The 27302-nt window shown below is 37.5% G+C and overlaps 1 protein-coding gene across 1 annotated transcript in view; it reads right to left on the bottom strand.

Moving 5' to 3' along the window:
* Window positions 1–2004: 2004 nt before the first annotated feature.
* LRP6 (LDL receptor related protein 6) overlaps window positions 2005–27302 on the bottom strand; it is a 178247-nt gene continuing 152949 nt past the window's right edge. The window contains exons 16-23 of the mRNA XM_082665597.1: window positions 25915–26124; window positions 23609–23734; window positions 18935–19171; window positions 17912–18022; window positions 13776–14006; window positions 11993–12129; window positions 11238–11335; window positions 2005–7701 (exon numbers count right to left, since the gene is read on the bottom strand). Of these exons, the coding sequence (XP_082521723.1) occupies window positions 7404–7701; window positions 11238–11335; window positions 11993–12129; window positions 13776–14006; window positions 17912–18022; window positions 18935–19171; window positions 23609–23734; window positions 25915–26124 (1448 nt within the window). The 3' untranslated portion in view covers window positions 2005–7403. The remainder of the gene's footprint in view (window positions 7702–11237; window positions 11336–11992; window positions 12130–13775; window positions 14007–17911; window positions 18023–18934; window positions 19172–23608; window positions 23735–25914; window positions 26125–27302) is intronic.

Genomic DNA, 27302 nt, shown 5'->3' on the forward strand with positions numbered 1-27302 from the left:
AACTATATTCAATATCCTATGATAAACCATAATGGAAAAGAATACTAAAAAAAAAGAATATAATCACTTTGCTGTACAGCAGACATTAACACAACACTGTAAATCAACCATACTTCAATTTTAAAATATACTGATTAAGGAAAAAAAAAAAACCACTTGGTTTCCATTTAACCACCTGATGTTTGAACTCAACTACTGCCTAATAAAAAAGCAGCTTCCTCTCTTCCTTTCAAACAGTAAACTCAGACTAAAGCAGGGATCCGGTAGTTTTGAGCTCTCAATGGTTTTTCCATCCACCCTTCTGAGTTCTTAGATGAGACTCTTACAGTAAAAGACAGATTTATAAGGGGGGGAAAAAAAAGACCAGAAGTTTATTAACATGTATACCTTAGGTATACATAGGAGATACCCAGAGAAAAATGAGTAACTCCTTAAGGTGGTTTAGAATTCAGGCTTAAATACCATTTTAACAGGGAAAGGGGAGAGAGGACGTAGGCCTCTTAAGGGATTATTAGGAAAGATGAATAGGCCTTTAAGAAATACACAGGAGATATGATAGTTTGTGACAAAGTTTGTCTGGCCAACGTGTCCACTTCTAGTCTCCTATCCCATGACGTCAATCTTCCCTGGTTGATAAAACTCTCGGGGAAGGGATTTATGATTCATGACAATTGTGTTGCTTTCAGATGATCTGTCTTTAGGCAGATAAGGGGAATTCAGAGACAGCTTTTCTCTGCATATGCTGGTTTTTAAGTGCCTACAGATCAAAATAATCAAGATGCCAAAGCGGCATATTTTGCAGTGGTATATTCTGCTACCCTTCAATATCATATCATATTGGGCTCTGCACCAGGAAAAGCAAGTTCATTTTTAAAGATAATTTGGAGGAGGAGAAGGGGGTGGCTCAGAGGCCACATCAGGACTCCTTCTAGGAGTTTATAAAAACAAGAACAGGGCTTCCTTGGTGGTGCAGTGGTTGAGAGTCCGCCTGCCGATGCAGGGGACACGGGTTTGTGCCCCAGTCCGGGAAGATCCCACATGCTGCGGATTGGCTGGGCCCGTGAGCCATGGCCACTGAGCCTGCGCGTCCGGAGCCTGTGCTCCGCAACGGGAGAGGCCACAACAGTGAGAGGCCCGTGTACCGCAAAAACAACAACAACAAAAAAAGAGCAATCAGAAGCACAAATTGTGAAACTGAGCAGGACCCTGTGGGGCCCTCCTGAGCACAAAAGCCCTCCTATCTCCTGTTTCTTGTTTGTAGAAAAAGGCTTTAGTCTCCTAAGCCTTCCCAGAGTTCCTACTAATTAGGGAAGAGAGGGAATTCAGAAACAAAAGAAAAGCAGTTAAGCAAGAAAAGCAATGATAATAGTTCAGTGGTAAAACAGAATCCTAGTTCCTTCTCAAGGGATATACCTAACAACCTGATGCATACCTTTGAGCTGTTCTGTAGAAACTAAGATTCCCAGCCCCCCAACCCAAGTAGAGAATGGTGACTGCATGCTACCCACAAGCATGTAGAACCCAGACTGGCTAGAACCACAAGGTTAATGATAAAGACTCCTGAAACACCACTCTGTTACCTTACCACCAACCAATCAGAAGAAAGTCAAGCACCTTGCAGCTCTTACCCCAAATGCTGCCTTTAAAAAAACTCTCTCCTGAAAGCTATCAGGGAGTTTGGGTCTTTCGAGCACAACTGCCCATTCTTCTTGCTTGGCACCCTGCAAATAAATGCTGTACTTTCCTTCACCACAACCCGGTATCAGTAGATTGGCTTTGCTGTGCAGTGGGTAAGCAGACCCAACTTTTCCTTATTCTGTTCCCAATCACAGGTATTGTCAGCATTGCACTAAGCAACAGCCGTTCTCAAACCTCTCTTCCAAAGTTGTATTTTATTTGAAATGCAAACAATAAAGGTGGGTTTCGTTGTGTCTGAAACACGACATTCATATATCATAGCAAAGCACAATCAACTGTTTTAATTTCTTGCTGAAGAAATGACACTTGTATTTTCCACTGTTTTATTATAAAAATCAACATTTCATTTGTTACAACTCAACTTATTGTAATAATCAAAAAGGGGATTTATACAAGGTATTTTTATACAGTTTAAAATTAAAGCACTTATTTTACAAAAAGGGGGAAGTGAATAGTGGACAAGGGCTGACCAAATGTTGGTCATTAAAATATAAATACATCCTTGCAAAGCACCATCGTACCAAAGTCCATGAACAAGAAACACCAGCTGACTTTAAGACAATGACGAAGATTAAAGCTTAAGAAAAAATTTAAAAACACAGAGGATAAAACATCTGAAAGCAGCACCAGATCCTTCACTTGCAAATAAGGCTAGTCCAGCTTAAGCATCTCAGTATCCTCTTTACTCATTATAATAAAATGTCCTCAACGAAGCCCAGATACTTAATTTCATGTAATGTTAGGTTTAATCAGACTTTCTTTGCTTTATTTTCTTTTTAATATTCAATATTTAGGCATTGATATTTAGAGAGACATATACATAGAGATCTATCTGTATATATTTATCTATATCCCTGCCCTTATATTTGATTTAAAATTTTTTTTTAATAATTAAAAAAACTTCTTTCTTTTAAAAAAAGAATGGACAGTTAAGCAAAAGCACATTGTATAATTCTTTGGTGTTAACTACTGGGCAAACCCTAAGTAATGGGAAATCTAAAAGTTAGTTAGGGCTATATTCCACTTCTGAGTACAAGATATCATTTAGTTTATAATTCTACCTGTAAAGTCATGATGATTTTTTTCAGCAATAACTTAAGAATGGTTTAAGAATGCCTTATGAAAAAAAACACCAAAACCAAAAAACCAGTAAAGTTTACCTTGACTGAAGAAGGGTGAAGTCAGTAATTTCATTCTAAATCATCTAGATTAACCGAAGAATCTACCTCCCTCTCCACTCAGGTATAGGCTTAGTTTAACAAAAGGCAGAATCCAATCAAACAAATATCCTGAGTATATGGTTCACAATTTTAAAAATCTTCTAAAATTATAACAGTAAAATGCTATGCTTTAGGGTCCAAAGTCCTTTAAAAGTTTGAGAATTTGAAAAGCTAAATTTTGAGCCTATTGTGAAATGATGCAATCCCAGAAGTCAGAAACCAACCATATGCTACTAGTACTTTGTAAAATCATCTGTTATTTCTCTTGGTTCATTTTAGGTTTGGGATAAGGAAAGGGGTACCAAATAAAATTAAATTTCTTGAGTTTAAGAATTCTGAGCACATGTTTTAAACAATGCTTGATTATGAACTTCTTTAAGACTCAGTCCATGTCTACACTCAGTGTACAGTCTCATTTACTGATGCTCAAACATTTGTCAGCCATCTGATAATCACATACTCATACCCACACTCCAGACATACTATTCATGTCATTATTCAGAATGAAGTACTGCGCTTATTAAAAGTTTGACGTACTTGGGGGGCGTGAAAAGGCCAAGATTTTTGTTCCTGAATCTTGTTAGATGTGTAATGGCAATAACCAACATGCTGTTTTTATGGCACGCAAATCAATGAAGTGGCAAGCTTCCCCCTGCAAGAGATAAAGCAATTTTAAAAACTGCACTTTTGGGCTTCCCTGGTGGCGCAGGAGTTGAGAGTCCGCCTGCCGAAGTCGTGCCCCGGTCCGGGAGGATCCCACATGCCGCGGAGCGGCTAGGCCCGTGAGCCACGGCCGCTGAGCCTGCGCATCTGGAGCCTGTGCTCCGCAACGGGAGAGTCCACAACAGTGAGAGGCCCGCGTACCGCAAAAACAAAAACTACACTTTTAAGAATCTAGTCGAGGCACAGGACTTGACAGAGAATCAATAGCAGCAGACCTCTCACAGAGCCAGGCTTGCTTAAGGCAAGCCTTTCTTTTGTACCAAAAGTAAACAGTCTCTGTACTATGATTACTGCTATCAGGTCATATAAATATACAGTTCATTAAGGGATTAAGTCACAGTTACTAACCCTACATGAAGTATTCTTCATTAATGAGCTTTTACAGCAAAACAAAAAAATTTTCCCTCCAAACTAACTGCTACCTAATAAGGATGGTGGCGATTTTTATACCTTAACAATGTCTTAATATCAAATGAGTTGGTTGTATACAAATGATTGACTTTGGAGTATTTTTAAATGATGAAAACATATAATCCTCAATCATCTTAAAATTTTACTGCTCAAAAGCCCCCACCCCCAATTACTGGCCGATATTAGATGAAAATGTACTGTAAAGACTTCATTTCTAAATACATATCAACCCTTTAGAATAGTTGTTCTCAAACTTATTGAAGGGTCAGATAAGCTCTTGGTGGTATATCACAAAGTATTTTTATATTAAAATTAAAATAATGATAATTTTCTGTTAAACATATAATATCTCATGATATGCTAGTTAGAAGAGTTATAACAAGTGTCAGAGGCATAACACAATTTCCTGAAAGAAAAATTAATATTGAGAAAATTCTATGCCTTAACTGTTTTTTACATTGTGAATATGCCATTATCTGATATAAGCAACAAAATCCTTTGGGCCACTGTTCAGAAAACCAGGGCTCTGCAGAAGCCAAGTTCAAGATTATAAAAGCTCAGAATTATAAAAGACCACTTCAGTGAAGAATAGCTTACTACAGGGCACAGAAAGCATGCTATGCTGAAGTTCAATTCTCAGATAATTTTAATGACATCAGTAAGTGGGCGTACTTCACGTCATACAATCACAATGAATACTTTTGCATTTAAGGAATATAATGAAATTTTATTCATTGCCCCCCAGCATGTATGATTCTAGCAATACTCCAAATTCAAAACACTTTTTCCCTTTTTCCCCTGATTTGTGCTCTCATATATTAATTTTTTATTTTCCAATTAAAGACTTTGTGTTTAATAATCAAGATAGTCTACTTTTAAGCTTAACTGTCCATATAATCTGAGGGTCAATAAATCTTTCCTGAATTTTGACAATCCTCTCGTTTGAAAGGTGCTCCCCAAAATGTTAAGCATCCATCTCAAATACCAAGAAAGAGGATTCTGAGATTAAGCTGAACTGCCTTCAAATAATTTCAAACAAATTGGCACACAAATTAGTATTTTGCAAGAAGAGGCCATTGCCATCGCAGTACAAGCACTTGAACTGAGATATAACAAGGCAATATTCTTCTTAGTTCATTATAGTGCAAGTTTCCACATGGGAAGCCCACCACATAAAGATGCACATTAAAAAATGTAAACATATAGAATTCTCAAATTCTAAGTGATACCCAGTTATTGCTAACCTTTCCATCTTCATTTGAGCATCAAGCGCCCTTGTGTGTCACAGAACGCAACTTCAATGTCCATTTTGTTAGAACTTGAGCACTCTGTTCCATCAACAGGAAGAGTTAACACTCGTCTGACTGAAATGCAAGATACTAATGGATTACCATTTATTTATACGTAAAATCAAGTGCACCTGATTCATATAAGGTACTCCCAATAATCTAAGCATTACTCTGAAACTGTGTTTTTTTCTCTTTAAAAAGATTACTTAGGTATATTTTTAAATTGCTTAAACAGTTAGTTCACCTCTATCAAAATTCTGAATCCCTTCTTCCACTGTTTTCTCTTCAGTCCTGAAATCCAGAGAGGCCTCAACAAAACAGTATTAAAAAAAAAAAAATCATTCGATAACAACTGACCAACAACTGTTAAGGTAAAAATACATTAGTTTAAAAACACATTCAACTTTAGCAGAGAAATTCTGGAAACATGTAAAAAGCAGGAAATCAACTTCTGGCAAGGTGGCAGAGCAGTGCTAGAATCATTCCACAGGTCAGCCCTGATAGCTGAAGATGAAGCAGCCCCAGTACCACACAGGTCAGGCAGATTACGTAAGAGCCTTCCAATATTCCCCTCCACCCAAGTTCTGACAGCTGAGAAGTTAATAGTTTGCCTTCTCATGTAATCCATATTGTTAAATTTGTTAAATCGTCTTAATCCATCATGGAATAAGAGAGAAGACACATAAAAAATATATGAGGTGATTATAATAATTCATGGATAATTTGAAAACAATCTAACATTCACATTAGGTAACAGAAAGATATTAAACTCATGTCACATGTTAGAAGAGGTATGTATGTAGAGATCATTCTGAGAAAAATTGGCCTAAAGAACATGAAAATGTCACCAACAGTTAATAAAGGGAAAACCCAACGATAACAAAAAAATTCTCTTTTTAAATAGATTGTCTCTAACCGGAACATATTTAAATGGTTTACTAGGAAAGATACATATAAAAATGATTTCATATTGTGATATTATATGCTGAAAGTACTGCAAGGATATATGATTAATTTACAACAAAAACTTAATGGTTAAATTTGTAACTCTTAAACATTTTCTATATGTGTTGTACAAAGACATTTTAATGAGCATTAAAACAATCTTGGAAGTAAAGAGGAGCAATAACATGTCTAACCTTTGATCATTATGCGAACACAGCAGTCCAAATGAAGAGCTAAGCTGACTGGGGTATGGAGCTAGTAGAAATATTAAAATGAAATCTTAATTAGAAAATTCCATTTTATCAATCCTCAGATAAAAAACTGTGAATAAATTATGGTATTTTGGCAATATACCCTACAATACTGCTAGGGGAGGAAGCAAGGTGAAAACACCCAGGGAAAAAAATTAATATATGACAGAGGGGTGAGTTTTAACGTAGGGATAGAAGACTTGCACAACAAACGGCCCCATAGCATCTTACCAGACAGCTGATCTCTCCCACAACAGCAGCACCCCAAATGGATTTTTATAAATATCTATTTTCCTCGATAAAACTGTTGGATTCCTAGAGAAAACAAAGCCCTTTATCCAAAGTTAGTATTAATTCTTTTTTTTCCTTTCATTTCTTAAATCTGCTGGCCTTCAAATGTTAGTTAACATGAAGGCCATTTGGCTACTTCCAAGTATCTATAGTTTGCTGCTCTGAGATGGACTTTAATTTTTTTTCTTCTTTTTTTTTTTTTTTGGTATCAATAAAGCCCAGACATTCCTGGTCAGTGATGCCTTTATTATTCCTGTTTCCTTTGTACTCAGTCACTTCACTGGGTTTAAGGCATGCTTTGTGTATTTAGTTTGCAAAAATAAAACTTTTAGTACAAATTTATTTTTTATACAAATTTTTATGGCACAAGCAGCAAATGTGCTGTTTTAAGAAAATATATAAATATCTTTTCCTTCTGTACAAATATCTCCAGTATGCCCTAACCCATTTATAATTTTTATCTGTACATGGTCTGCCTCACCCTTCTCGAAGAGCTCCCTCCCCCCCTCCAGATCTCAACCGATTTCGTGTTTACACTTTCGTGTGGGAGGCAGTCAGAGGAGGAGGGCCCCTCCTCAGGAGGAGTCTGTACAGGGAGAGGGCGGCGGTGGGTAGAGGTGATGAGAGTAGCTCCTCTCTGTGTATGGAGAAGGTGGGCAGCTTTCATAGTTCTCTTCTGCCGACAAGTACTGGCTTCGGGGCGTGGGAGGCGGAGGCACAGGCTCTGAGTCATAGTTCAAGTCACTAGTGTAGCCCTTGGCTGTGGCCACTGAGGTCATTATTCTCCGGCTGGGAGCGTAGTCACTGTCACAAACATCTGTGCTGCAGGGTGTGGTGGGCGGTGCAAAGTGCCGGTAACTGTGCGGCCTGTAGCTGGCATAGGAAGAAAATCAGGAGAGGCTGAGTCAGGCTTCTGGAGAGGTGGTTTTCTCTATCAGAATACAGAGGTATTAAACGCAAACCTCACCTGCAAGACGATAAGCTACTACAATTTAAGGCTGAACCAACCAAGAGGCAGTTTTCCATGGCAGATTGGAGGAGGAAGATAGCATGTGTTTCATATTTGTAGATAAAATGTGATTAGAGGCAATTAAAAGTGGATAGAATGGGAATGCAGAGGTGAACCCATTCTAGCCTCTGGGTGTGCGCTTGTATCTTTAAGTTACCCTGTATCATAGAATAAAAAAGAACTATTCAAAGTTGTATTTAATGGTCATCTTTGGAAAATCAGTTATACATTTTGGATTTAGTCTATAGAGTGGACCTCACCAACTTCTGCCTCTCCATGATCTGTGAGAAGAATGGGTCTTTATTATCTTACATTACTCAAACATGTTAGCATTCTCTCAATACTCCTTAAATGATCTATGATTTACCTGATGAATAATTTAATGATATCTGAAGACTTCACTCTCTCTTTACAACTCAAATACTGTACAAGCCAGGCTGAATTTTGGTAGACAGCCTAAGGAGCTTATCTATCCCATTATTATTACTATCAGCAAAGGAAAATTGCTGTGGTTTGGGGGAAGGAGTGTTGATTCCCTGTATGTAGACAAGCATATTGTCATAAGAGTGGCTCTAACTGAACATCAAAATGATAAATTCTAGGTATCCATACAGGACCAGTGAATTTTCTAATACGTATTTCAGAGTCCTAATTTATTTTTTACACCTTTTAAGCTACCTTTTCAAGTAATCTACAGCTGTTAAGTCAAGTTTGTAGCGTGGCTAACTAAAGAAAAAGGCACTGGAAAGAGAGAAATATACTAGTGAAAATAAGAGCTGACAAATTGCTGGCTTTTCTATCATTTCTACTTCTATCTATGACTTCTTATACCATTCATAGTCTAAGTATAGTAAAGCTGATCTTATTTCATATTTATCTCAATCAAGATTTATTTATATGCTTTCCCATCAGACAAAATGACTGCAAGAGTAGAGCAAGAGCAAGTGTAAAACTGAAGGAACGATTTATAAAATACCTAGCGATACAGAGTGCCAGATAACACCTCAGGATAAAAGCCATGTGAGGCAAGCCCTCAGTGGTATGAAAAGAAATGGCTGCAAAAGACCACAAGTTACATGACCTGCCAAGCAGGTTCTCAAGCATTTTTACTACCAGTACTGACATGATGTCATAGTATTTTTTAGGTCTTATCTTTCTGTCCAATCAGGTGGCGAGCCTTGGAGAAATTTCTTGGCTCTACATTTAAAGGGCCCAAATTCCATTTTCATGGGAGAAAAAAAAAAAAAGAGGAGAGAACGAAAGGAAATAGAATTAACAAAATTCTTTAAAGTTCCACAAACTTTAAGTTAGACAAAAATTTCAACAAATGATGAAAAGTTTCACTCTGAAGAAATAAATTGGGCTTGAGATGTGGGAAATGGTTAAATAAGAATTGTTTTTGATGCAATTACGTTTACTTGAACCAAACAGTGTTTTATTCAACTTAAGGAAATTAATTTTTTAAAAGTAAAATTTTAGGTCTTTCCTTTTGTTTTTTCAATTTTCAGGTTTCTGCCTTTCTATTTGGCTTTTTAGAACAAACCTGTGGTAGGGAAAGCAACATTTACAATAAAACATAAAAACAATCAGTTCAGAGCCAAGCCTATCTTATCCATAAACTGAATGAGAATTGTGAATGAGATACTATAAACAATTTCCACTTGCTTTCTACACATCTATGAAGTTATATATCAGGGCAATCTGACTGGAATGCTAGAAAACACCTGATCTCGAAGATAATAGGCACTTGAGGGATGCCAATAAACACTGGGCACTAAGTGAAGAGCGAGTATAAGTTTTTGACTCTCTGCTGGCCTCTCGAGTAAGACGAAAGATGACACACGAGGACTTAACTTGCTCATCCCTATGCTCTACGGCCTCACGAATCAGCACAAAGGCATAATCCTCCCATTTCTGGCTTACAAATACATTTCAGTTATTTTAGTGAGTCATGATTTATTCCATGCAACTATATGAGAAACTTTTCATTCCAGATTGTAATAACATATGTAAGCAAGAGGTGAACTTAAGCTTCTCTCAACTCTTCTCAAATTCTGTTCCCTTAATACTCCTGCTGTTTTAGAGTTCTCGTAACGCTCCCAACCTTAGTTTTATCCCAATATTCCACTGAAGACTATCAATCAAACCTAACCTCAGCAGTAACCTTTCTGCAATCAAGTCACTTTGTGGGGTAACTTCCTTAGAATACTGCCAAAGCCTGGGGGCTCTACCTTAATACTTTAAAAGACAGCATTTTTGACTCTCTTTAAAAAATGTATAGTGCCCTGAAGACCCGAACAGACATTTTTCCAAAGAGGAAATGCAGATGGCCAACAGGCACATGAAAAGATGCTTGACACTGCTATCATCAGCAAAATGCAAATCAAAACCACAATGAGGTATCACTTCACACCTGTCAGAAGGGCTATCATCAGAAAGAACACTAATAACAAATGTTGGCAGGACGTAGAGAAAAGGGAACCCTTGTATACTGTTAGTGGGAATGCAAATTGATGCAGCCACTGCGGAAAACAGTATGGAGGTTTCTCAAAAAACTAAAATAGAACTATCATATGACCCAGCAATTCCACTCCTGGGTATGTATCTGAAAAAATGGAAACACTAATTTGAAAAGATATGTGCACCCCAATGTTCCCAGCAGCATTATTACAATTGCCAAGATATGGAAGCAACCTAAGTGTCCATCAACACATGAATGGATAAAGATGTGGTACACACACACACACACACACACACACACACACACACACACACACACAAAATGGAATACTATTCAGCCATAAAAAAGACATTTTGCCATTTGCAGTAACATGGATGGACTTGGAGGGTATTGAGTTAAGTGAAATAAGTCAGACAGAGAAAGACAAATACTGTACGATATCAATTATATGTGGAATTTAAAAAATACAACAAACTAGTGAATATAACAAAAAAGAAGCAGGCCCACAGATACAGAGAACAAACTAGTGGTTACTACTGGGGAGACAGAAGTGGGGAGGGGCAATTTAGGGGCAGGAGAATAAGAGGTATAATATTTTAGGTATAAAATAAGCTACAAGGATATATTGTACAATACAGGGAACAGCCAATATTTTATAATAACTATAAATGGAGTATAACCCCTAAAAATTGTGAGTCACTATACTGTACACCTGTAACTTATATAGTATTGTACATCAACTATACTTCAATTTTAAAACCGTATAATGCCCCAAAAGAAAAGGATTTGTGGTAGGGGCAATATCAGCATTGCCAAGATAAGATGCCTGTTCTCTCTTGGTGACCATCATCTATTCATTCAGGGCTACAGCAAACTCACAACTAGAATACTTGCTTCTAATAAATACTTTGATTTATGCTGGAGGAGGATGTGTATTACCTGTAGGACCTATGAGTGGAAGGACTGTTTGAAGAATAACCAAATTCCATAGTGTAATGTGATCGCTCTGTGGCCGGGGATGGCGGAGGGTTCAAAATCTAAAAGGAAAAATAATCAAATTATTGAAATAAGAATAGTCTATTCCAGACAAGAGACTATTAGCCTTTTTTCAACTTATTTTTCTTCATCTCTGTTCATATTACTTTCCATTACACTAGTAGCACAATCCTGTTTCAAAGAACTGACCTAAAATAGTACTTCAGGACTGTGGCTCTGCACCCCCCAAGACACAATTTCATTATGGCTGAATAGCACAAGGTGATGAGAAGGAAATCTGTAATCTACAAGTCACTGGTTTAAGTGCAGCACAACTGGGTTCTGAGTTTTTAAAATTATAAATGTTTAGAGAAAAATTACTGACTTAGGAGAAATACCAGGCGTGCTTCGTCTCTTGGGAGGTCATGGAATGAAGGTCCTTAGCCTCTCAGGAGGTACTATTCAATAGTTCTACTTTTACCTAGTATATGAAATTAATGTCAGTGTTTTCAAATATGCTGGTTGCTACACAGTAAACTTAAAGAAAGATTTCTAAGTGCTCACGTGGTGGTAAATCCTTTGAGCCTTATATACCTAAATTCTACACTAAAAAACTTTTTATATTACCATCACTGAGTACCCACATTTAAATAAGTTAAAAGTCTAAGATCCTGTTTATCTTAGTATTCAAAGTGAACAAAGGAAAACAGACTGCTTACTGCAGGGAAGTAAGTGCCTTTGGTGCTTGAAGAACTACTTGACGATGCTCCTGTGACATGAGCTCGGTCATAAGGGGGTCCACTGCTTCCCCCCATGATGCTGAGGGAGCTTATCATTGATTTACCTCGAGACATTCCTAAAATGAAGGAGGATAATACTGAAGTTGAACAAGATCTATAAAAATGCATGAAATAATTTTATTCAGTACTAAAATTACAGATACCAATAGTCAAATAGTTTGGCTTTAAAACAATTTACGCCCTCTTTCCCAATAACAATTGAAAACACTTAATGGAAAAGAGAAACAAATGTTCCCTAGAAGTGGACACTTCCACTGAGAGCTGGCCTAGAACAAGGCCAAGAATAGCTCCCAGCCCTTCCTCTTCCCCAGAATGGAAGCAGAGCTCTTCAAACTGAGAGGTTTTCAACCTCTTAGAGGATCTGAGAAAGAAAGAACTGTGGAGAGTGGAGGCTGCAAAGCAGGGCAGACTAAGTAACAGATCTGCTCAAAAGAAAACTAAACCCATTTTTAAGGGCATAAATTCACTGTATGGAAGATTATTGCTTTATCTACTGGATGCAAATGTTGTTGGAATCACAACTACAATGCTAAAGAAAAAATTCCATTTTTTCAAAGTGACTTCCCAAATTCCACTAACAAAGTTGGGTATGGTAACAAGGAATCATTAACAGTTTTTAAAATCACATGTTTCCTTAGAGTTAACATCCAGAATAAGTTCTTATTTTCACAGGGCTCTTGGCCTGGTATTATCTTTCTCCATATTCATCACAAGAAAGGCTTCCTTTCACTGAGGGTACCAAAATGCATTGAAAAGAAAGCTGGGGCTTCCCTGGTGGTGCAGTGGTTGAGAATCTGCCTGCCAATGCAGAGGACACGGGTTCGAGCCCTGGTCCGGAAGGATCCCACATGCCGCGGAGCAGATAGGCCTGTGCGTCACAGCTACTGAGCCTGTGCTCTGGAGTCCGCAAGCCACAACTACTGAAGCCCGCGCGCCTAAAGCCCGTGCTCCACAGCGGGAGAGGCCACCGCAATGAGAAGCCCGCGCACAGGAACGAAGAGTGGCCCCCGCTCGCCACAACTAGAGAAAGCCCACTCGCAGCAACAAAGACCCAACGAAGCCAAAAATAAATAAATAAATTTATTTAAAAAAAAAGAAAAGAAAAGAAAGCTGTACGTCCCTAGAGCAATATGGTCTCTCTCAAGTATAGAACATCTGGTAACTTGGCTATGTTTGAACAAAACCTACTCCCACTGTCATCACCTAAGTTAGGAGAAAACGTAAGATGATATATACCTCCCTGCTATCACTCAGGTATTTCTAAATCTCTGTTTGCTGAAAAGGAATCTTCATCCATTTTTTGGCCTCCTTTAATTCCTGGGCTCAGTAGTACTGAGGTCTCTTGGTAGTGAACCTAAAGAATTGTGGTTCATGACTCTTTTCACCAAATGACCAGCTGATTCATTTTCAGTAGAGCACATCCGGAAACGCAGTATATGCAGTAAATGTATTACATATAAATGCTTGTATGTACATATATTTGCTTTATATCCTTTGGCAATTTCTACCAAACCATACCTAAGGACTTCTGTGTAAAGAGAAGGTGCTAAAAGTAAAAGAGAACATTTGTTCTTATAATTGTTTAAACCCAAAGCGGTCTACGTTGACACAGACTGTAGGCAGTATTCTGTTTCCATAATGGAAACGTGGCAATCTTGCCAGGACCCAAGACTTGATTCTCAATGGATCAGTCTCAGCTCACCTGGAAGGGATCCTGACAAAGAGCTTGGGTGTGGCACATAACCAAGGGGCACAGAAGCTGGTCCATGAACTACATAGTCATTAGTCATGGTTTCCCCATCGCCCTTCATACGTGGACACAACATCCTCTGGCAAATAAAGTATATGGTTCCAGACACAAAAATGGTAACAATTACTCCAATAACTGAACCAACTGTATTGGTGGCCTGTGGTGCTGGCTCCTCAGTTGGATCTAAAATGGGAATGCAGTACAATTATATAATGGAAAAACAACTGTAGGTCCAAAATAGTAATTAAAAAGAGGCTTGCAAGCAGAATGTGAGGCTAATGAAGACAACTCATAAACACTTTTCTCTTTTATGAATACATATACATCATGCCCCATGGATATATACATAAATGTCATTGTTAGGAATCAAAACGAATTATCCTTAAGTGAAAACAGACATAGAATACATTGGGAAGTATAATTGTAAATCAATAACAAAAATGTTAATTATAGATTTAAACACCATTAAGAAGCTTAAAACCACATATACAGATAAAATCTATCCTAGTTCATTCTGTATATCATAAAAATCAATAAGGTTACTTTGGAATTTCAGAGAAAATTTTAGGGTCAGAAGGGATGGACCTGGAAAAGTCATCAAATGTTTTACCTGGAATGGTAAAGAAGCCAATATCAGCTCTGAGCTTGATTTTAGGTCTGAAAAGTGACATTTAGGCCTCGTGAAGAGAAAGCAGAAGCTACAGATGAGCATTAGCTCTCAGGCCCAACATACTGCTGCCTTAAGGGGGAGTCTAGTTGCCTGAGGGCAAGGAATATAAGGTCTCTGATACGTGAGTGCCCGAGGACTCAGAAAGGAAAGCCAGAGCATGAGATGCCCATGGCATCTATATTCATGGAATCCCTCATCTATCTGATCTGAGAAGCAGAGGGCATCAATATTAGAGGTAGAGGGAAATAGCAAAAGGGCTCATCAGATTCAGAGCATTACTCTTCTATTCAGAAGGAAAATCCTTCCATTCTGAAGTCAGACTATATTCCACAATTGCAGATCCTTTAAACACCTTCCTTCTACTTCATCTTGCCTCAAAAGCACCCATCCACATAGCTAACTCACCCTATGATTAAATCCAAGAAATGAGAGAAAACAACATCACTACGTTACATAATATGTAGGGGCTGCCAGTCCCATATTATCACCTATGGACCCTGAGGCAGACTCCTTAGTCCTTGTGAGCAACAGCCCATCTTTCTCATTCTTTTTCAGTGCACCGCCATTCCTTTCTAACGCCAACCTTCAAGAAAGAACAGTTTACACTCACCATCTCCAATTCTTAGTCTCTGGGTCACATCTTAACTCACTGAAATTAGACTTCTGTCCTCACTACCACAATGAAACTCGTCTGAGAAGGTCAAAGTTCTCCTATTTGCCATAGTCAATAAACTCTTCTCACTGACATTTCTACACATTCGATATTGCTGACTCCTGTTTTCTTCTCAAAAATGCCTGATCCTTCCAAGATACCGCGCTCTCAGTTTTACCATCTGATTATTTGTTCTGTTTCCTCTTGCTGGCTTCATTCTCTTCTGTCTGCCTCAAGTGCAGGTGCTTCCCCAGAGTTCTGTCTACCACCTGCTATTTTCCTCCGCTGCTTACTCTCCCTAGGAGATTTCGTCTACTGCCTCAGCTGTAATTAACGTTAATAAACTAAAAAGCCCATCTCTCTCTCTTGAGCTACAGACCCATATAGTTAACTTTCTGAATAGCTACAATAGGATACCCAATGGGCAACTTTAATGCAACATAATCCAAACTGAACTCATAGTCACCATCATTTATCAATGTTTCCTAGACTCCAGGGTAAGGTAGATCATAAATAAATGATGGCACCTGTAGCAAATTAAAGGAATTTAAATTAAATTTAAAACAAAAATAAACTAATTAAAAATCTACATCAGCTAAACATGACATCCACAGTCAAGATACAAAATGATACTTGGGTTCTTAGTCTCTGACATATATTCTGGTTTATGACTCCAGTCACTCAATGAGGTAACCTGTGAGTCAACCTAGACTTATCAACTCTAAATGGTTACCAAACCCTTTTTATTCTATTTCTGGAATAACTTTGAAATCTATCCCCTCCCTCTTTTCCACCACCACTGCTCCCCTTGATTTAGACCTCCACCATCTTCTGCTGGAACTACAATAGCCTCCAAAGCATTTTAAAATTACAGGCTGCAAGTCATTAGATGGTAAAAACTTAGTGGGTTGAAAGCAGCATTTTGAAACAGAAAACTTCAGAATGCATTCCACACAATATAGGTAAATACTGTTGTATGACACTTTCATTTGTGTGTACTCACATCTTTGTATTCCTCTTGATGTGGTCAAAAAATTTTCAAATCTAAAACCAATCTAAAAAATTTCCCTGCCATAATCTTATCACCTCCAATGCATCTGCTTTGCAGCTTTCACAATTATGTAGCCATGCCAGTCCTTCACTTAAGTTTTTCAATGGCTCTCCGTTATTCTGGAATACTGTCTAGACTCTTTAGAGGAAAAGCAAAATCCTTCGTGATCTCACCTTTACATATGCTATCTCCAGCTGACACCCCTCAAGACAGGAGACTGTATTTTGGCAGTCCAATTTACATGTAACTTCTCAAAGGTGCTTGTTTCACTCTGGTTTTGAGCAGGACAGGACAGTCCCTCTGCCTGGAATGCAATCTCTCCACTTATCCGCATAAGTAACGCTATTCACTGACCAACACCCACCAACCTTATGCACCATTTTTCTAAGACGTTTGCCCTGAAACCCATCTTCATTCCTAAAGATCTGACTACTCTCTTCTTTGTGCTAATCCTTGTATAGATCTCTATTACAGCACATTTAATATCATTTATCACACGCCTTTATCAAGTATCTACTATGATCCAAGCTGTATGTTTTATATACATTAAATCATTTAATTTTCTCACAACAGCCATGCTAAATATTATCTTCATTTTAAAGATGGAGGGCTTCCCTGGTGGCGCAGTGGTTGAGAGTCCGCCTGCCGATGCAGGGGACACGGGTTCGTGCCCTGGTCTGGGAGGATCCCACGTGCCGCGGAGCGGCTGGGCCCATGAGCCATGGCCGCTGAGCCTGCGCGTCCAGAGCCTGTGCTCCGCAACGGGAGAGGCCACAACAGTGAGAGGCCCGCGTACCGCAAAAAAATAAATAAATAAAAAAAATAAAGATGGAGAAACTGAGGCCTAACAAGAGCAAATAATTGCTGGTAAGCGGTGAAGTTAGAATTCAAACCCATCTCTGCCTGGCTTTAAAATCTCTCTTCTTACTACCACCTCCAACCACAGAGGACTTTGAGAACCCTGGTACAGGTACCATGCATCCTCAGCACACAGTAGGTATTCAGCACATGTTTGCTGAATAAATGAATAGTTTCCAAAAATTTTAGTGAGTCTCCCATTTGAATTTTGTAAAAATACCAGCTTAAAGTCTTTGTTAAGATTAAAGAGCTTTAAAATGAGTTCTGTCTAAACTCCACAAACAGGGTAGTAGACCTGGCTTGTGTTGAATTCCATTCAGAACTGTTTGTCAATTTGGGATATACTTTATGTTAGGACATTAATCAATAGTTATGAACCCTGAAGAAACACAGGTTATTTAGCCTAAGGTCTCTAGACCTAGGGGTATAAGGTGGCTCACGTATCCTCAGGCTGCATTTTAAGGAAGCTCTTAAAGTCACTGGTAGAAAATTACCCAGAAAAAAAATGGGAGATTTTAAACATGGACCAATGTTCAGAAACTCTTAAGTTCAGACCACTGATTGATTTCTACATATCTAAACTGAGAATTTCCTAACTTTAGTTTCGGCAAAACAATATTCTTTTCTGATGCTTTACTAAATGTTTCTGTGAAGATTTTTGTACATAAGAAAACTACTGTCTTTAAGAAATTATTAAATATAAAATGTAAGAAATCCCTGGTACAAACAACTAACTTAATAACTTGTTTCTTAATAAGGAAATATTGGTTGTAAGTGAACCTCACACATAAAGAAAAGGAAAAGTACTATAGAACTTCTCCCTTAAGAGTAATAAACAAGGTTTTAGTCATACTTACAACAATCCAGTTCATCTGATTTGTCGCTGCAATCTAAATTATGATCACATTTCTTGTGTTTTCCAATGCACTGACCGTTGGCGCAGCGGAATTGATCAATTAAACAAAGCACTGAGGAAAAAAATGCAAATAGTTTTCTTATTTTTGCTACCATGTAAAGGTAAACTCTGGCAAAATTCAAAAAGTGCTTTCTGGGGCTTCCTTGGTGGCGCAGTGGTTGAGAGCCCACCTGCCGACGCAGGGGACACGGGTTCGTGCCCCGGTCCGGGAAGATCCCACATGCCGCGGAGCGGCTGGGCCCGTGAGCCACGGCCGCTGGGCCTGCGCGTCGGAGCCTGTGCTCCGCGTCTGGAGCCTGTGCTCCGCAACGGGAGAGGCTGCAACAGTGAGAGGCCCGCGTACCGCAAAAAAAAAAAAAGTGCTTTCTGGGCGCAAACGAAAAACAAATTAGACTTTTAGAGAAAACTTACAAATTATTCTCTAGGGATTTCAACTGGTTGAAAGAAAAGAGAAGACAAAGGAATCCAGCACAACATTTCCTGTTTTGTCCTTTATGCTAAATTTCATCTTTCACTAATAATTCTGTCAAGAATTAAAGAATTCTACATGCATTTCTGTACACTAAAAATTTCCAGAGAATTTGTTTTTCTTGTTTTTGTTGTGGTTGTTTTTTACTGTGTTAAAGGTTAGCAGATAAAAGAAGAAAATATGAAATTATTTTACGTTGTAATAAATAAATCCACTAACTGAGAGCTCATTGGAAATAAGGACTAGTTTTACATACTGAAGGTCTAATGTTTTGGCCTCATTTCTCAACTTGCAAAGCTTATTAACGTGTATAAACCTTACGCACGTTAAGTGAATTAAAACAATTTAGAACATGCTACTATGTTTAGAAATAATAAAGTCAAATACACTTGAAAAACCCCAAATCTACCACTGAATGAGCCAAAGCAATACTCTGAATTTCAAACAACTTAATTGAAAAAGGACTCCATAACCAGGCCTAGGAATTTCGGATACCTTCACAGTTCTTCTCATCTGACTTATCCTGGCAGTTGGCATCTCCATTGCATCTCAGGGCGCCATCAATACACTGCCCACTGGCACACTGGAACTGGGACTCTGAGCACACAGGACAATTGAGCTCATCACTGTGATCTTCACATTCAGTAAACCCATCGCACCGCCAAGCCACAGGGATACAGTCAATTTCTCCCGTGAAACAAGTAAACTGCTGAGGAGAACATGTCGGGGGTTCTTCAAATGAACAAGGGGGAGGGGAGTGACAAAAACATAATCACAGTCACACAGAGGTACAGACATTTACACCTGAGTGAAGCCCACTTTATAATAGATAAAATTTGTAAAGTGTCTCACTGAATCAGAGAAATATAATCTTTACAGTACTTCATTTAGATTCACTAACTTGCAAAACTATAAGGCAGAAGTTTTCTCATATACTATAATTCAAGTAGGATTACTGTATTTGCAACCCGTTATAATCTCACACATAACCTGGGAATCATCACTATAATCATCGACCTCCAAATATTTTAAAGTTACCTTAGAATTCATAACTTTTCTAGCCCTGAGGTTCTCAAATAATGGTCCACAACCCCCTGGGGGTTCCTAACCTGCGACCTCTTTCAGGGAATTGACAGAAACTATTTTATAATAATATTAACATGTCACTTGCATTGGTGCCACAAAAGGAATGGTGGGTAAAACTCCTGGCACCTTAGCAGATTCGAGGCAATGGCACCAAACTGTACTAGCCGTCACTGCATTGTACACAGTCACATACACACGGGGTGGGGGGCAATGGGGAAGCCAGTTTCATTTAAGAATGTTCTTGATGAATCAGTAAAAATATTAATTACATTAAAATCAATTCTTTGAGTACATGTCTCCTCAATACTGTCTGACAAAATAGGAAGCATGATAAAGCTCGTGTTGCCTACCTCAGCATGATGGTTTCTTAAGGGAAAGCATTCTGAGCTATAAACGCAACCTAAAATGGGACACCCTTCTCATGTGAAAGAACAACTGACAGATAAACTATCAATGTTTGCACTTGGGTACTTGGCAGGAAGTTTTAAAAAAAATGAACAAGTGAGTCAATTATTTCAAGGAAAACAAGAGCAAATCATTATAACACTACTTCTGTGGCAAATTATAACACTGGAACTTTCAATCAGAAATTATAATTTTGGAAGACCTATATCCAAAACTAAACTTGACAGACTCCTAGTACTTAAATATTTTTATGATGAGATTGGTGGTAATGTTATTTTTTTCAATACTGTATAATGAAATGCATCAAAATCTGAAGATCTGGGAATTTCTGAGTGCAATTCTAATATTTCCAAATGACCAAGGTGTAAGGTTACAAAACAGTGCATGGGTAAAATATCCATTCTGAGCACAAGATAAACTAACAGATTTCAACATGAGACTAGGAAAAGTGAGCTGATATGGTTTCAAATTCCACATTACAACTCAACCTATAGAAAATGACCCCTTGTCAAGATTTGGTGTAGAATTCAACATAAATGTACACAATTATTTGAAAAGGCTATATTATAGTCCTCCATTTTCCTCATATCTGTATGAGGCCAAATTTCTTCATGTACTTCAACAAAACTACGTACTACAACAGACTGAATGCAGAAGTAGACATCAGAGTCTAGCCCAACATTAGAGATTTACAAAAAAGTAAAAATAATGCCATATTTCTCACTAAAATTATTTTGCTTTAGAAAATACAGTTAATTTTCTTAACAGTTTTAATTTGAGAACATGTAAAGGTTTATTATTGTTATTTTTTAAAGTTCTTGGTTTCAAATCCTGCTACGGTAAATACAGATAAATATAACCTATGCAAACAAAAGCTCTCCTCAGCAGTTCTTTAAAATGTAAAAATATGCTGAGACCAGTTTGAGAACTGTCATTCAATCCGAATTTGTTTTGCAAATGAAGAAACTGAGGTTCAGAGAGGCTAAGTGATCACCAAGGTCAAAGAGCTTCCTATGAACAAGAGTGATTAAAAAAAAAGAGGACTAGAAGGGCAGTCTCCTTACTTTTAGCCCATTACCTTTACTACTGTATCACAGGCCCACTGACTCCTCTTAAAAACTTGTCTGTTAGTAAATTCTCTAGAGAACAGAACTTTATTATATGACTATGGATCAGAAAACCTTTTATCCTTAAAATAGAGAATATTAGATAGAGAATAGAGATTACAAGTGAACATTTTACATGGAGAATTTGAGGGACTTTTTAGAGGAAATCTAATCCTATTATGTATAGAGCACTGTAACAGATCATATGGAGAATAAAAACAGTAAAATATGGTCCATGTCCTTAAAGAGCTTTTAATTTGGTTGGGGCTAGGAACACACTAATGAATATAAAACAAATGATTATGTAACTCTGAGTTGCATGCTGCTAACAAGTGCTACAATTCAGAAAAGGGACAACAGTAACAGCTAGTGAAGGTTTCAAAGATCATGAGGAAGACTCATCAGCTGCACCTTGAAAACGAAGAGATTGAGGATGTGCAGGCAAGAAGAAAAATACATCCCTGAAATACCACAAGAAAACCCACAGAAGCAAAACAAAACAGAACATGCCACAGTGATGTCGAACTCCAAACAGCCACACAAAAATAAAGTGAGCAGATTGGGCAGAAATACAAATGAGATGGGTTGGTAAAATAGGCTGAAATGAAAACACATCTTGAAGGTCAAGCAGAGGAATTAAGATTCTGTATTTCATTTACCTCCATTGTAAAATCAATGTTAAGTCACAAGAAAAATCTTGTATAAAAACATTCACTGCAGTTTCACTCTTAATAACAAAAACTGAAAACAATTAAAATGTCCCTCACCACAAGAATAATAAAACTGTGGCTTATTTATACAATGAAACATACTACTAGCAACAAAAAGATAAAAATGACTGATGCACTCCACTATAAGGATGAATCTCAAAAATATTATATTAAGCAAGAGAATGCAGACATACAGTACATACGTCATGATTCCTTATATGAAGTTCAAGAACAGGCAAAGCTAAACTATGAGGATGAGAATAAAAAACATCGTTACTTCTGGAAGAGAACTGGCTGCTAGGACACAGGGAACTTTTCTTAATGAAAACACCGTATGTCTAGATTTGGGTGTTGGTAACACCATTGTACACATTTGTTAAAAACAATGCATTTGATAAAAATATGCATTTAATATATACATTAAAAACAATCACTAAATGTGAAGGAAAAAAACACTGGTCTTTTACAGGACATTTTCTAAATGAAAGGTGGTATCTTTGATTCAGTTTTAACTACGTTATCATTACATAAAGGCATATTTTTCTAGGATTTGCCTTATTAGAGCAATAACCTGGCACCCTGACATGGAAACAATTTTTTTTTTTTTTTGTGGTAAAATATATGTAACAAGTTTACCACTTTAGCCATTTAAAAATATACAGTTCAGTGGCATTAAATATATTCACATTGTTGTATAATGCCTGCTATTTTGGGGAGAGATACTTCAAGTACCAGAGCTTAACTTTTACTATGCACATATCTGATCTCCCCCACTAAACTGTATGCTCTGTGTCAAAGATCTGCAAATCTTCTGCAGTCCAAACAGAGTGCCTCATAGCTGCTACTCAATACATGTTATTTATTTTTTTAAAAAAACTTAAAGGAAAGTTAGAAGAATAAAATAGTCTTATAATACCATCTTATCAATAATTTTTATATTTTGAGTGTACCATCTTATCAATAATTTTTATATTTTGAGTGTAAGCCCTTTCAATCTTTGTTCACAGAAATACTTTTTTACGTAATTCTCATCACAGTAGAAAACGCAATTTTAATATTTTTTTTCCACTTGTACCAAATTTTGGCCACATTTTTACGTCAGCTTATGCTCATAATGTTTAATAGCTATATAAACTCAGTTATTTTACTAACTTTCCTATCATTAGAAATTGCTTTTAAATTTCTGTCACTGCAGAGAACAGACTTTTTCCTTCAGTTGAATTAACTTAGCATTATCCCCGAGAGGAGAATTTCTGAATTAAGGAAAAAAATATTATAATGGCATTTGAAGCTACCATACTTTGCTTTAACAAAGGAATATACCAATCTGTTATGGTCCCATGAGTGACTGAACCAATTTCACTACAACATTATTACTACTCAGTGATATCTTAAAAAAAAAAAAATTTTTTTTTTTTTTGGCTCCGTAAGTAAGAGAAACAACAGGGAACTGCTGATAGAATTGAACAAAAGAGTATTCTTTTCACTGGATACACTCCCAGCAATGACATATAAACTGATAGAATCTAGGATTCAGTGGATGGAGACTATAGGAGGTAGAATTAATTCACCTTGTTACCCTTTGGGGTGGGAAAAGCTACTTTTTAATTAGGAAGTAGATTCATTCACAGTTTTGAGTTTCCCCTTTTGCCTTAGTCCCAGGGTTAGGTTACACCTATCACTTGTCATGATGAATTCACTCTTAGAAGAATCCAAAAGCCTAGTATAGTGCAGAAAATGAAATATAAGTGAGCAATCAAGTTAGGAGAAAGCAATTTCACTGTCAAATCAAAGAATGCTAGACTAAGTTTTGGAACATGACTGGCATTTAGACTTTCAGAAAAAAATAATAACATATTTACCTCCACATAGTAGCTCATCTTGAAGCAGAACCAAGTGCATGGGGCAGGAGCACCTTGTAGTACCATCTCCCTTTACAAGACAAATATGTGAACAGCCACCATTATCCTGAGTACAAGGGTGCTGTCCTGCAAAGAGAAGAGAGAAGAGAAGAGAAGAAGAGCACAGAAGAGAAGAGGAGAGAAGAGAAAAGAGAAAGGAAAGAAAAAGAAAGAACGGAAAAAGAAAAGGAAGGGAGGGAGGAAGAAGGAAGAGCCCAGACAAAATCAATTATTTTTGAGTTACCAACAAAACCAAATGTAAAATCCCTTTGAATTTTATTTCCACACAGTATTTCTCACCCCATCCCTACACAATCTACAAGAAAAGGAGGACAACAATTTAAAACACAAAATACTTACATCTAACCACTATCTTTACATACTTATACATAAAATATTTTACAGTATTTAAAGTAAGGTAACGGTACAGCTCATGTTAGTTTTTGTGAATAAGAAAAAGTGATTATTCGAACTAAAAAAAATGCTAGGGAGAACGCTGAAACTTGGATATTATTCTCTTTAAAATATAAAAACTCTTCTAAAGATTTTTAACTCCGAAATTCTACCTTTCTGAGAGATAAGATGATTTCACTCAAAAAGTATACTCCAATGAGGAACCTGCTGAAAATTAGAGCTGTTAGAAGAAAAAACAAGTTCACATGAATCTAACCACCCAGAGACAATCAAAATTATTTGCTTGGTCAACTGCAAAAGAACTTGCAATGTTACAAATGTTTAATTTCCTCATATTTGGGTTAAATTAAATAAATACACTATCAGGCACATTTCAAAGTCTGTCTCATAAGTTGTATTTAATGAAATCATTGTTTTGACTTTTCTACTTAGCTCGTGTCAAAAGCAACTTGACAGCTGTCATCCCAGTAGCCACCCATTTATTATGACTCTTTTCTCAGTAACACATCAGTCCTGCTTCAGTGTGTGTTGATGAGATTGAGGGAGTCAACTCTGTACAAATGAGCAGATGTGTGATACTACACATGTGTGTAGTATCACACAAAGCAGACACCCCAGTCCTTGTATTAGGATGTACAACCTATAGAGCACTTTCTCAACCTTTTAATTCATGACACTTTTCATAAACAGCAATCCAATTTTCTTTAATGTTATTAGAAATTTGAAAAAAAAAGTTTTTCTAAATATAAAACCAAATTTAAGTGTTGAATTTTAAAGATATTCCCCCTGAAATTCTGAAAACCTTCGTTGAGATTCTTCTGTAAGAAAATGTTCATATCAACTGAATAAATAACTTAGCCATTACATCATCTCTACCTTATTTCTGTTAAATATTCAGCATGAATTATATGTTATAACACAGAATGACAACAATTCTAACTTTCTAAATCTCAGATACCTCCTAACTTAACTTCTAAGTTCATGAACAGTGACAACACAATGAAGACTTGAACAAGCTACGGTGCTCTCACTCCTCTTCCCTCCTTTCATACTCCAATTCATTTCTGAAGCACTGTGCCAACAAGTTAAGGAGTTTCAATACTTCTCTCAGTCCTCCATTTAACATGTGCATTCCTGATATACTGTATAAGACCTACAGTAGTGATTGCTAGGAAGGCACATTTGATGACAGACACATATTAACAAGAGTTAACAGTATTACATAAACACACGTTAACTAGGCCAAGATGACTAGTCATTTTCAAGTTTTCAGTAAGATAAAAAAATAATTTATGGCCATTTTTCTAAGCTAGAATTGAAAAACTTATCCAAGTGGGGAAAAAACAAGCTCTTATTAAACACAGTCTTCTCTAAGTTTACACACTAATTTTTAGTTTGTTTTGCTTTTGCTTAAGAATAGGTTTATTTCCATGATAACTATAGTCATCATTATATAAATGTAACTTTTGCTTTTGTTGAAACCATGGGGATGTACATGGAACAAAAGAAATATATGCTGTATACCAATATTCTTAAAAGGGCTGAAGGAGAGAGGAAAAACATGACAAGCAGAGTCCTTGCTATACCTGGGGACATTTTTGAAAATGAGCAATACCATTCCTTTCCCCCACTCCTGTTTCATGAGGAAAAAGTATTTCATATGAAAAAGCTCCCAGGTGAATATAGGCTTTAAAAACATGAAGAGTTTAAAAAAAAAAAAAAAAAAAGGCAAAACTAAAGGTGTATGAAAATCTTAAAGATAAAGAAATAAGAAGACACAAAACAACATCTTAGTTTTATACCATTTCTTACAACATGAATCTTGCGATTAGCAGTACACCACCAACACTTACTATATTCCTGAAGATTCAGCTCCTTTACTGCATGAATGTCACTAAGCTGGGCAATTCGAGCCTGCACTTTGGTTCTACCCTCTCGACCTGTCATGTCAATTTTTTCAATCATCTGCTGCTGCTTATCAATCCAATACAGCCAGTTTTCAAACACAGTTAGTCCCACAGGCTGCAGAATGTTGGAGTCTTCTAATACTATCCGGTTGGCACCTTGGAAAGGAGAACATTCAACAGAAATGATGCATATGGGTCAAGTCATACATTCAACGGCTATTTACTGAAAACCAGTTAGATTTTTAAAGTACTGAAAAGGAAAATATGATAAGCTCTCTACCAGAAAACTTAAAAATCATTCTGAGAAGAAAAGATATATACATCCCAGAAAACAGGTAACAGACTAGACATCCAAGTGCAATCAAGGGCAAATACGCGTCCAGTACATAGTAGATACTAAGTTCACAGAAATGTAGAAAAGCACTTGAGTCGCTTTCAAAAATTTTTTAAAGCACAGTCCAGGGCTTCCCTGGTGGCGCAGTGGTTGAGAGTCCGCCTGCCGGTGCAGGGGACACGGGTTTGTGACACGTTCCGGGAGGATCCCGCGTGCCGCGGAGCGGCTGGGCCCGTGAGCCATGGCCGCTGAGCCTGCGCGTCCAGAGCCTCTGCTCCGCCACGGGAGAGGCCACAGCGGTGAGAGGCCCGCGTGTACCACCAAAAAAAAAAAAAAAAAAAGCAAAGCACAGTCTATCTTTCAAATTAAGTCTTATGAAACTCTCTAACATGTACAACACACAAAAACAATACTTCTCTGGATGAAGCAGTGGTGGTGGGCCGAGAGCTCTGTGTTCTCGGCTTCCCCCACCTGCCGAGCACACCCAAGGCGTCTGTGAAGACCACCACCCTCACCCACCGGGCCACTCAGAACACAGGAAAAAGGACTCAAAGGTTACCTGGTTCAAGCTTCACCTCAAAATAAGATTTCTACAACACCCCAGACACAGAGCCATCCAGACTCTGAAGAGGCAGCCTATTCTACTGCTGAACTAGGAGAAAGTTCTTTCACATAGTGTGCTGAAATCTTGCCCCCTGCCCACCCCCACAGCTTCTCCTTCATTCAAAAAGAATAAAATACATCAATTCCTTCTCTCTTCCTCCTAATCATCCTTCAAATATCTATAGAACTTTTCCCTGGTCCTTAAGTGTTTGATCAAAGAAAGACATTAGCTTAATACTTTGGAAATATCAGGGAAAGTTCCAGGAAAGAGGCAAACATAAAGCTAAGTTTTAATAAATGGAGAAAAGTGGGGAGGTATTACGGATGAGAAGGCACCGCCTAAGTGAACATTCAGATTCATGGTGGGTTAAACACAAGTCTACTTAAGCTCCCTCCT

Source organism: Grampus griseus, assembly GCF_964374135.1.
Source record: "Grampus griseus genome assembly, chromosome: 11".
Lineage (NCBI taxonomy): Eukaryota > Metazoa > Chordata > Mammalia > Artiodactyla > Delphinidae > Grampus > Grampus griseus.